The following is a 13,020-nucleotide window of genomic DNA, read 5'->3' on the forward strand; positions in this document are numbered from 1 at the left end:
ATTAATTAAATATAAATTTAATATATTATAAACAAGTTTTCTAAAATATAACATCTGTTCTTTAGAAATATTGTTGGTATATGTAATAAGATTTTAACAGACATCCATTATAAACTATATATAATTGATATATTACTAATAAAAATAATGTCGTGACTAACCTTTGACAGTTTTCTTTCCTCAGGACTGGAGTCACGTCGATGTTTGTGTCCACGATGTGGCGATACAACAACTGATTGAAGTCTATCTTCATATGTTGCTTCATCTGTTTGTGGACTTGAACCTAATTCATCATATACCCTGGAATAATTAAACTCTAATTTAGTAAACCTTTGTTCAAAGCTTGTTTTGTTGTGAAATGTCATTTTTCTTTGCTGAACCAACATCTATTCCTACACATTCCTGTCTGCAAATATATTCCAATGTTTTTCAAAATTAAAAAAACTAATTTTAATAACTACATGTCTTTTTACTTCAAGTCTTATGTTATTAATAAATTTTAATTTTACAACCAAATATTTTTTAATTATTAGTACAGATTTAATTTGTAATTTAGATAATATATGACTTGAATAAATATATACATTAATTTAAGTCCAAGTTGTGATATTTATACTTGACTCCAGTTCTTTTATACTACACAGAATTAATACCAATGCCAAGTAGACCATATAATATAGACTGCCAAATATATTACTCAATACGATTTTTGTATTAATTTTGTATTTTATCTGTATACCTGTATCTTCGATCAGCAGCATAATCAGCAGGATCGTAATGATCATGTGCATTATAACGGGGTGTTCTTGAGGACGAACGACCGAAGCTCGGAGCTCGAGATCGCGGTGCTCCTACGTCGAATCTTGAAATAATAATATACATTATATTACTGCTTGCATACTATTTATAATATGCGATACAACAAAAAAACAATCACAAACCGTATTGACTCGTGCCTCGTAGCCGGCAAAAACCGACCAGGAATATCGCTGACTACTCTTTCCGTGCCCGCTAATGCCGCAGATCCGCCATGTTTTTCTAATTGTTCATAGAAAGCTTCCTGCAAAAAAGAACGTTTATTTAGTTATGCATTAATTGTTACTGAGTTTTTAAATGTTTGGACTAAGTTCTATTGCAATATTTCGCCTATTCTAATTTGACTAAAAGTTGAGAGAAGTTCTTACAACTTTATAGCACTCCTGACAATATTATGTGAAGATGATTTAACGTCACTCTTTTATGGAGTTTCTCATCAAAAATAAAAAATTCTCATTCCTAACTCTACACAATTGGTCAATAGATCCATGTGTGTGACCTGGCACTCTCTGGAAGCGTAGTCGACGCAGAGGCGCGGATGGTCGGGCTCGGCGGCGGAGAGCTGCGCGGCCACGCGGCGCAGCTCGCGCACGGCGCCGCCCGCGGCCGCCGCCTGCTCGAAGTGCACGAGCGCCGCGCCCGCCGCGCGGTCCACGCACACCGACGTGGCCGCGCCGCACCGCGACACCGCGCCCAGCACCTGCGACCATTGCGGACCTTCGATCTCTGCTCGGACTGCCTTTGAACCGAACGCTTTCGGTGGCACGGTTATAACTACGAGCGTTCGATGGTTACAATTTCTCGGAGGTCTGCGGTACTTTGTTCTTTATATAGAATCGTATAATATATTAAGCGGACCGACCCAAACGAATACTAGTAAAACATATTTCAGATGATAAAAAAAATTTTCTTTGTCAACAGAAATCGCTAACGTAGTAACGGTATCGATAATTCAGCCTAATCTATTTATTAAACCTTACTCCTCGTCAAAGTATAGATACCATAATCGCCAACTTTGCGCCAATAAATTCGATACATTAGATATCATGTTTAATATTTCTATATTTTCCACAAAGGATAAATTATGTTGTGTACTAACATTGATATTAAAATTTTACGACTTCCAAATCTTGTCTGAATTTACACTTCAACTAAAAACTTAAAAATAATATTTACAATAACAAAACATTTTTTTAATCTAATTAATGTAATATTAGTTAATTTTAAATGTAACAGTTTAATTTTAATGTTTTAGTTGTTACTAACTTAAAGAAAGATGTCAATCGACGAGGTTATTGAGAGAAGACCAAAAAAAAAGGGTGAATCCTTATTTTTGAAGCCGACTAATAAAAAAACTTTCAAACTTGCTAGCTTACTTTAAGCTTAAAAACTTGAAGAGCTTGTGACTGAATGAAAATTTAATTTATGAAGCATGTTTAAAATAAATATCAATATTAACCTGCTTTTCCGTGTGCTCCGTGAGGCCGTCGACCCAAACGCAGGTAGTGGCGACTGGTTTCCCGAAACCTAACTTGACCCGTGAGCTGCCAACGTACTCGCCATCCATTGCCCGGATCGCTTCCACAACGCTCGAGATGGACGCGTACTGACAGAACGCGTAGCCCGCTCCGCCGCCGCTTCCCTTCTTTATATCGATTTCTATTATACGTCCAAAGTGCTTGAACTTATCTCTTAATTGTTGCTGGGTTACATCTTTTTCTAAGTTTCCGATAAATAACGTCCTTGTTGCCTGTGCCAAAAAAAAAAACAATTGAGACATGTGTTTTATACATTCTCCTGCACGATCGGCTACTTCTGGAGGTTTGCTGCCATGGAGGATATTATACGGCCTGACCGGGATATCAAATGCGTGTTTAAAATCTATGAAAAGTGAAATATCAAAAATGTGCCCACCTTCGGATGGTATTCATCAATATCAGTCTCATAAGGTTTCGCCGACTCCGCATCATCGTCGCAACTTTGGTGAGGTGCCACTGAGATCTTGCAACCAAAAAAAAGCTTATCTTGAGACACTTCTAGTGCCTTTTCTACGTCGGACGGCTTTTTAAAACGGACAACCGCATAGCGATCAGCATTCTGACCAACCACTTTGACCCACACCACCTTCCCATGTTTTTTGTATTCATGATAAAGACCATCTTTAAGTGAGCTATCGGTCGATCTAGTCGGCAAATTTCTTACACATATCGCAAGAGGTCTTCCGTTCGCCGTTGATGGCCACTGCAATGTAAATAAAACCACTAGTAAATTAAACTTCATGAATTTTAATCGATGTTTATTTTTAGTAAAATATTATTTTTTCAAATATGGACTAATCTATACTGAATAATAAGAACCGTGCATTATAATTGTACAAGATCAAGTATCCCACTCATATCATTGTTTTGAATTTTCAACACACATCTTTCAAATGTTTAACTACATTTGTTACATACATTTTTTTTTTCAAATATATAGTCGGGCGAGCATATTGACTACCTGAGAGTAAGGTTTCACCAACACTCATAAACATTGGAGCCGTAAGAAATATTAAGCATTTCTAAGAACACCAATCCGCCTTGGAAACAAAGATTCTATGACCTCACTCACCCTTCAAACCGTAAGACAACAATACGGAATATTGCTGTTCGGCAGTAGAATATATGATGAGTGGGTGGTACCTACCCAGGCAGGCTTGCACAAAATTTAACACCAAGTAAACCTGATTGGTTTTCACACAAATATCCGTAATAGATAAAATTATATTTTCCTAAATTAAATGTAATATAGCTTATGTTTTATATTAATTAACCTGATGCGGATGCGGCGGAGGCGTTCTTCTCGCATTGTGGTGCTGCGGGTGGTGGTGCGTGGCCGGCGTGGACGCACGCGACGTATCGCTGGGCTCGGGCGAGCTGGACTCGGAGCGCGACGAGCCCGAGCCTGAGAGCCTTCGTCGCCGCTCCGTGCCGCCGCCGGGCGTACTGGGCGTGCTCTCTCCGCCCGCAGCGCCCGTACCGCCCGCCCCGCCGGCCCCGGTTGCGTACCATCGGTGATGAGGTGTCGTCCTGCAACCATAAATCACACAAAATTGACGTTGTTTTTATTACGGTCCCTTATTTAACTTTTACACCTGTTAGTATATATAGCTCAAATCTTTCAACTAAACTTTACTAGTTTCAATACTATTTTTTTTTGTTTAGTTTTTGTTAAAATAAATAAAAGCTTGTTTAAAATATGTATATGTATTATTTTTTAATAAAAACTAGAAAGCAAAAGAATCCGATCGCACCTAAAAAAGTACAATAAATCGAAACGATATTTTATTAAATTAGTATTAATAATAACGTAATGTTATTTAAGTATAAGCAATTAGCAGTCAATATTATTAATTTAAATCCTTATTAATATTATAAATGCAAAAATGAGTTTGTTTGTTATTTTCATACACGTTATAATAGTAGCGAAAAGACATTGAGTACTTATTACCCTCCCCTCTACAACAAAAACGGGTGATGTGTCCGACCAATAAAAATATTGTGCCTTCTTTCACTGACTTCACTATATAATTTACAGATTGAAAAGTTTTTTTTCGCATACTATAATGAGCTACTTAACTACTCATAAAAAAAGTTTTTTAACCTGTTTCGTTCCTCCTTACGTACTAACGGCATAGTTGGGGACCTGAGTTTTTTATATATATATAATATAATTGAAAAACATTATGTTAAAGCTGTACAACTTTATAGACCATAACACAACTTGTGAATAAAATGTTTGCCTTTTATGCTATTTGAAACAAAAATATGTTTTATTATCTTATTGTAAAACATATGTACCTATTAAAATATTTGTGGCAAAAAAACCCGCTGCGTTACTAGCAACGGTTCTTCTTGGATGGTAAATCTTTGACACTAGTAAAACTTATGTATTGAATAAGTATAGTAAATATAGCGTCTGACTGTGTTCAAACTTCATGAATATGTTTTCAGGCAGACTAATTCCCACAGACGTATAAATTAGCCGATTTGATGATAATTCCGATTAAATCTGACATGGTGACAAAGATTTTCATGATGTAAGTAGAACGAAATGTAACGATATTCAAGGTAGAGCCTAAAGCATGTTACCCATGTTATTATTATATATGTTATTGTTGTAGTATACTACATGCAAAATGCAGGCTAATTAATATTTACTCCAACATCTGCAAATGTATAGAATCTATATTTTTCGTTGCTCTCAATTTTTTAATAATCCTAAGGGTAATTTTAATTACATCTATGTTAACATTATCTGATTTTATATATATAAGGCACACCAACCACTCACCAGCCAGACTGCAGAGCGCCTTCATGTTTATGTTATTTACTGGCGAGTGGTTGGCGTGCTTTCAGTTCAGTTACTTTTGCCGCGACCTGCCTAAGAACTGCTAAGAGTGTCAACGATTTAGTGACTTCTTGTCTTGTCTTTGATATGTGACTATTTACAAATATATTAATATTTTTTCAAAGGTTGTCTTGTTATTCACGATGCCCACGTACACACTACATATGGACGTTAAGTAAGTAGAATAAAGTCGTCCGAGGACGTAAAGTATAATCGTAATAAAATACAATCGTTAACTAAATTCTAGAACAATTACTTAGTTAAAATATATTTTCTATTATAACGATTATATGCTATTACACAATAAATTAATAATGTTTAGCATTTTAAGCGTCAGTAAAAGTATAAAATTATATAGGAAGATGAAAAATTTTTCACATGCGCCGTCGACTCATGTAGAAAGCAACAAAAACACGATGCAAACTTAATTCTATCGCAGCATAGTGTACCTATTACTAATGCGATTATCTATTATCTAAGTAAACGAGTGCTAGTAAAAACTTTCCTTAAAAAGATGGCAAAAATATTACAAAAATTATAACCATTGTTTGCCTTGATAAAATTTATAAATATTAGTGAAACTTATATGTATTTATTTTAAACATACTTATAAATGATAACATGAATAAATTTTGTTTTTTTTTTTTTTTAAATATAATTATGTATTCGATTTCGAGATATAAAATGAAAAACCTTAAATATTTGGTAGGATTTTCTCGGTACATACAAAAAGTCATACATTCAAAATTTATTACTAATACTTAGAAACTTTAATTTAACCAACCGATACGCGGGATCAGATCCCTACGTCAAAAAAAAAGTTAAATTAACATGTATAAATGTTTGAGTTTTAAGTTTTTATTCTCTTAGATCGATTACAACCCTCTTACATTTTAAAACTATCCTCTCGTGGCAGGTGACATTGACTTGAAATTATAAACACGTGAATTTATAAATAAAGGCAAAGTAACTTCTATGAATTCTATTCAATTTTTAGATTACCATATAGTTAACCCGACTCACCAAAGCACCTTTGAATATTTGACAAGCGAAATTAAAATATAATAGCTCAATAAGGTACGCGTTGACCCATCGCCATGCTCGAATATGAAGATATATGATCACGTTGTTTTATATTAAACCTTTCAACATTTGAAGGGGGCGTAGCATATGGTGCTGTGGAGCTGTTCCTCTGGTACCTGCCGTATGCCGCAGGGGTGTTACCACGACGGCAGAACTCAGTCGCGCTGTCGTTGGTGCCTCGCCAAGTAGCCGGCGCCGCAGCCGACGCAGCCATCGCACACGCGTTACCAGCACTCTCTTCCCCTCTGAAACAATACAATAATTATGATAATTATAAGGCTGTACCAATCGAAATAATTACTTGTACCTGTATACCAGATCAGTTTATGGTCGCCTTAATTAAAAATGACTTAAAGTTTAATTTAATAACAGTTTTGCAATGATAACACAGTCCGCCAAAAAGTGCCCACTGTCACTTATGTGTTGAACTTAACTCAGATTTCTCTTACAACTGCTTGACTTGAGCTGTACTCGGAAAATAAATTCATAGTAATAAATCATAAGTTTCCGCAATACGTACACTATTTTTACAAAATATCGCGACCTATATTCATTTCACACACAATTCTGTTGAATAGCATTTTCTATCATTTAGGCAAAAAATTAACCAACCATCCTATCATCATCACTGAAAAAACACCGAGTTGTTATACTTTAAATGAAGGTTTTTGCACTATCACAAGCTAATTATTTTGTGTATTTCTCTGGATAAATTTTACTTTTAAACCAAATATTTCGTGCTACTAAATAAAACCTGGTTAAGTTAAATCAGTTAGTAATTAAAATTAGTAAGTTGGTAGTAACCAAGTAATAGTATTTATATATTATGAAGAAACTAAACATTCAATAACGATCATAACATTTTGTCAAAAAAGTTGACCTTAAATTAATTTGAACACATTCGTAAGGGTTAAGCAATCCTAAACTCGTTAAAAAATAGTATCCAAATAAAAAAATAATTAAATAAATTAAAGTTTCCATTTAAAGTACAAGGCTGAGACTTAAATGAATTTGAACATATATCGTTGTTTAGAAATTTAATCAGCGAGGATCACACGGTCTCATCGAATAAACGATTAAAAGACGTGTTATAAGAAAACATGTGCGATATCTATGTTTTATGATAAATGACAATAATATGCCTTTCCCATAATAATATTATTAATACTTTGAGAACATTACAAAATGTTCAAGTTTTACTTAAATTGAAAATAAACCCTACTTCTTTATAAGAATTATAAGAATATGTATATTATAGCAATTAAATAATTGCTAGAGTAAAGGTAATTTGTCAAAACTGACTTCAAGTCCTAATATCTACCAATTATTTAGTCACTATTTAGCACCTAGCACCTTTTTGTACTTACCGAAGCCAAACATTACAAAAACACAGGAAATTAATAATGTAACTTTTATAAACACTGAACATAGATTGCTAGTTCTAGAAAACGACTTAATAATTCCAATAATACTTCAGATTGCACATATTTTTTTAAATTTATATATTTTTATAAATACTTTTGAATTCCGCATCCCGGCTTTGCAAGGCTACGCCGACCATAAAAGGAACAGTGGTTTGTATTTAGTTTTATTCGTATGTAAGAGCATTTGAAAATTATCTTTTATTTGAATGGTCGCAGCACAGCGCAAATGCACGAAAATGATAAGAATCACCAGTGGTCTTTTTCCTATAATATTTTCTAATATATTAATTGGAGTCATTAAGAGTTGTAAAATTAAAAAGAATCGCAAAGGAACTTTTGTGCAATAAAGGATATTCCCATAATAATGTTTTTTTAGCCGTGATTGAGAATGAAATAATATATATCAGGCTATTATATTTAAAATAAAAAATAAATGTCATTGTAATGAAACCAAAAAAAGATAAACTTGAAATTTAAAAAAGTCGCTGTATTTCATTCGCCGGTTCTTCTCAGGTCCGAGGTGTTTTTCTTTTCAAACCGATTTTTCACATTTAATAAGCAAGTGAAGGAAATATAGTTCTATTATTTTATTTTTATGCATAAAAACGTAATTGAAATTCATGCATAGTAAATATTACGATAAAGTTGATCAACGACACGAAACAAGTAATCTGTTTCTAAACTTATCCCAGGTTAAAAGAAAAATGAACGACAACAACAGAGAATCAACATTATCAATTATATTATATAACTACTCGTCTTATACAATCAAGTAACTGTGCTGAGTTTCCTCCCTCTGTTTCTTTCCCTTTTTTCTCGCTAGTTCACTTAAAGAAAGCAAAAAGTATTTAATTTTAGACATCCCTATATTTTTAATGTTCAAACCAATCACGCAGATGGTAACAATTAATTAATTCACGTATACTACTTGCCGAATAAATAAATATTCCGAAAAATTTAAAGTAGAGAAGTAATCATGCTTTGATTTCCAGAATTATACATTAGCTGTGCCCGCGACTTCGTTCGTGTTTGAATTTAACAAAAATATTATTATTATTTTACATATAATTCTAAAATAAATGTAGCCTAAGTTATTCCTTATTAAATCAGCTATCTGCCAGTTAAAGTCCCGTCAAAATCGATCCAGCCGTTCCAGAGATTAGCCGGAACAAACAGACAGACAGACGGACACACAAAAATTGAAAAAAATATATATTTAGGTATATGTACCGTGTATACATACATATGTATTTAGTAAAACGCGGTAATTTTAATATTACAAACAGACACTCCAATTTTATTATATGTATAGATTGTCTCTTGGCTAACCTAACTTAGTAACTGCCTTATCCTTGCATACGCGGACAGAAACTAAGTTTCTAAATAAATACAACAACAACGACGACAACAATTCGAGTCGGCTGCTTGTTCGTATACGTTTACAAATATAAAGGAAAAAATAACTATTAAAATTAAAATAGATCAAAAACAAAGGACAATATTTTAATTTTAAAATATTTTACGATTTTTGTTTTTTTGATTGTATACTTACAGTCTTTGACTGGTGGAAACGAAATATGTACCAAAGTTTTAAAAGCACCTTTTGAACTCATTTTTAAGTAAATAGTAAATTGATTTTGAAAAATTTGATTAATTTTTAATTCGTACACAAAAAAGTTTAATAATAATTAGTGGTAAAACATTTAATTTTAATTAAGCAGTTACAGGGGAAGTTTTACTTATAAAAAACGAGTTGGAATAGTTCCTCATAATTTACATAAATCAGGTGCAAAATAATATAAACCTAAAGCAAAAAGTTTTGACGGAATATTTAACTCAATATTACAAAATGAATATTATAATACCTATGTAAATTAATAAAAATAAATGTTTCTGTAAAATAGCTTTGTGTAACTGTAAAACCTTTTAATAAGAGGTGACTAAAAACTAAATATGGGGATATAAGCATGGTACATTTTGAGAATTTGTTGGGAGGACCTACCATTGAAATATCGAGATACTGAGAATTTCATATTCTCTAATAACTCAACTACAGATTAGATAAAAGGAAACGAGGCCGAGTTGCTTCTGAAAGTTGATGTAATGAATGCTTTTAACTCCTTAAATAGCCTTGCTTAACGAAATCTTCTCTAATCTGCCTGAAATTTACCCTTACGTTTGGCAATGTTATATAGTTCACCGTCGAAATTATTTTTTTGCGAAGTTACAATACATTCTAACGAAGGCTTTCAGCAAGGAGATCCATTGAGCCCTGATCTTTTTAGCTTAGGTATTCATAACTTCATTACAAATTTAAAATCTAAATTAAATATATGGTACCTACATGATGGAACTATAGGAGGTAAAATAGATTATATTATTGAAGATTTAATTAAAATTAAAGAACAATTTGATAAAGTTGGTTTTAAATTAAATTTTTCAAAATGTGTTTTTTTACGGTCAATTTAACTCCCAATAACATTAGTTCCCTAATGATGATATCCCCCTAAGGAAGTTACAAAACAAAAACTTTGGGATTCGCCATTGGTCCACGATACACTACACAGTTTGACACAAAATTTAATAAGTGCCCAAAACCGTGCCAGGCTTCTAGCATTATTAACTAAAGAGTCAAGTTGAATTCATTACCCTCTAAAAATCTTGGGACTCTTTTAGATAATTAATGTTTCCGCATATCGATTGGTCTCCGACTGGGAACACCGCTGTGCTCCGAGCACAGATGCCCGTGTTGACTCTTTCGGTTTACATGGTCTCTCTTGCCCAAGGAGTTCAGGCAGGCTTTTCCGGCATGGTTCTCTTAATGACACAATAAAAAGGGCTCATGCCACCATCGACGTCCCTCTTCGACATCGCTCTTACTGAGCCTCGTGGAATTAGTCATGATGATGGTAAGAGACCTGATAGATTAACATTGGTTCCCTGGGAACGAGGACGGGTCCTTGTGTGGGACGCTACATGCGCTGACACGATAGCCCCGTCTCATATCCGAGAAACAAAGTTAAGAGCCACTGCCGCTACGTAAAAAGCTGAAGCAAAAAAAAAGATCTAAATATTCGTGTCTTATGTCAAATTATATATTATTTTTGTTTCATTTGCTGTCGAAACACTTGGCCCTTGGAGTAGTAGTGCAAAAAGCTTCATCAAAAGTATAACACCTCGCCTTATTGCCTCCACTGGTGACAGGAGGGCTGGTTTGTTTTTAGCCCAGAGGATCGGAATTGCGAGTCAACGGGGAAATGCTGCTAACATTCTTGCCACCATTCCACGCGATCAAGATTTATTTTTTTATTATTATACAGTAACAATTTTTAATTAATGTTTGTTTATATTTAAGCACTTAATGTTATTAATTCTTATATTAATAAATACATTTAGAAATTAAATAATGAAATAAATAAAAACTACAGATTTAGAGTAGACTAGATAGATAACACAAGCCGCCCGACCAAGCGTGCCCGAAGTTTGTGCTATGCCCAAATTTGTCGCGCTACTACTTAAATCGTGTTCGGGTACCTCATTGTGCCCAAATAAACTATAAAACATACAAACAAGAGGTTTTACCTACCATCGGTAAGTAATTGCGTTGCTTAAACATCAGTTATCAAATTTAAAATAATTTATGATGATAAAATAAAAACGATGACAATTATATATCTACTCTAAATCCCTGAACTCAACACTTTTCCGAGAAAAGAATAACTGAAAAATAGAAAAAAAAACTCCTGTGAGCGGCTCTCTACTATAATATGTATGTGACAGATTAAGTAAGAAATTATTAAATAATTAGATGACTAAAAAAAAGGCTTACATTATGTATTGTATGTTTTAATCAATTCTGTAATAATAATAATAAGATTTAATTTATTTTTGAATTGTATTGATAACATTGATATTACAAAGAGGGTACTTTGACTTTTCTGTTCATTATTGTGAATCATGTGATTTTTAGTAAGCCTTATATAAGTGATGGAAGCTCCGTATAGAACACTTTTTACTTTTTCCAGGAGCAGCAAGATGTTAACATTTAGATGTTAACATGAGAAAAGAGCAGATTTATGAATATTGTGTTTCCAAAGTTGAATTTGAATATATCATGGAATATGTCAATAAACGTTTCTTTTTTAATAGTAATATTCGTTTGAAGGTCTATAATTTAATTTAAAAAAACATTGAAATTATGCAATTCATTTAAATTTTATCTGAACTAACTAAGGTCATAATGACCCCGTATCATCGTTTACGTAATTATTTGCACGTCATGACGTAGGGTGAAATGAGAAGTATGAATAATAATTTTATTGAGAAATAAAGATAAAAATATACGGCCTATAGATTCATATTTGGATTTTGGAACTGCCAAGGTCAAAATTTTATTGTAACCTGGTTTGCAGAACTATCGATAGTCAAACGATCGATAGTTCTGCAAACGATGATAGTTGACCTCGAAAACTGTTCAGGATATCGATAGTATCGTTTTGATCAATACTATCGATAGTGTCGAAAGCTCTCCATGAGCAATACTATTGATAGCGGCGACACTATCGATACTATCGACACTATTGCCAGCTCTCTGTAAGCAATACTTTTGATACCATCGATAGTCTTTGAATGAATTTTGAGAAAAGGATAATGACGAAGTCAAAGTTTTCGTTAATGTTTTTTGAATCGAGACCCTAAATTTACCATTGAATATTGTTATTTCTTTAAAAGGCGTATTTTGACATCGATGGTCGTATGTAATTATGTAAATTTTACACTTCTACTAGAAGACATCCAATTTTTAAACTACAGGGTACTTTAATGTACTTTTCATAAATCGAAGATAAATTTCTAAATGAATTAATTCTTATACACTTTTCTGGCGCAAATTTAATTAAACTTATTAAAATATAATATCGTTACCTGGCCTACTAAATAACTTATCGTGTGAAAGTAATATTATCGAAAAATAACTGGCTATCGACTATCTTTATATATGGCGATAGACTATCGATTGTCTACCTATAGTGGACTATCGATATGCAACACTAATTGTAACAATTATCAGTTTATCAGTTATCGGACGACCAATTTCGCAGTGAACGATTTCTTTTGTTTTACATAATTTAGAAATGGTGATATCTTCTAAAATATTAATTATAATAGTAAAACAATTTTAATCTTTATTAAATACCAAAGGTAACTTTCATGTTAACCTAAATAAGGATTAATAATTAATTGGTGAAAATTTTGTAGATGATCTAACCTATAGTTTTTTACAAATATTAGATAAAAATATTTGTTTTGA

The 13,020-nt window shown here is 33.0% G+C and overlaps 1 protein-coding gene across 2 annotated transcripts in view; it reads right to left on the reverse strand.

Moving 5' to 3' along the window:
* LOC125069732 (protein split ends) overlaps nt 1–13,020 on the reverse strand; it is a 75,073-nt gene that overhangs the window by 15,893 nt on the left and 46,160 nt on the right. The window contains exons 3-10 of one of the 2 annotated variants that reach the window (XM_047679293.1): nt 6,405–6,533; nt 3,629–3,884; nt 2,731–3,057; nt 2,276–2,566; nt 1,316–1,516; nt 942–1,060; nt 740–862; nt 162–300 (exon numbers count right to left, since the gene is read on the reverse strand). In XM_047679293.1, coding sequence (XP_047535249.1) covers nt 162–300; nt 740–862; nt 942–1,060; nt 1,316–1,516; nt 2,276–2,566; nt 2,731–3,057; nt 3,629–3,884; nt 6,405–6,533 — 1,585 coding nt within the window. Of the gene's footprint in view, nt 1–161; nt 301–739; nt 863–941; nt 1,061–1,315; nt 1,517–2,275; nt 2,567–2,730; nt 3,058–3,628; nt 3,885–6,347; nt 6,534–13,020 lie in introns of both variants that reach the window. The other variant, XM_047679292.1, reaches the window with a different exon arrangement.

Source organism: Vanessa atalanta, chromosome 16 (genome assembly GCF_905147765.1).
Source record: "Vanessa atalanta chromosome 16, ilVanAtal1.2, whole genome shotgun sequence".
Taxonomy (NCBI): domain Eukaryota; kingdom Metazoa; phylum Arthropoda; class Insecta; order Lepidoptera; family Nymphalidae; genus Vanessa; species Vanessa atalanta.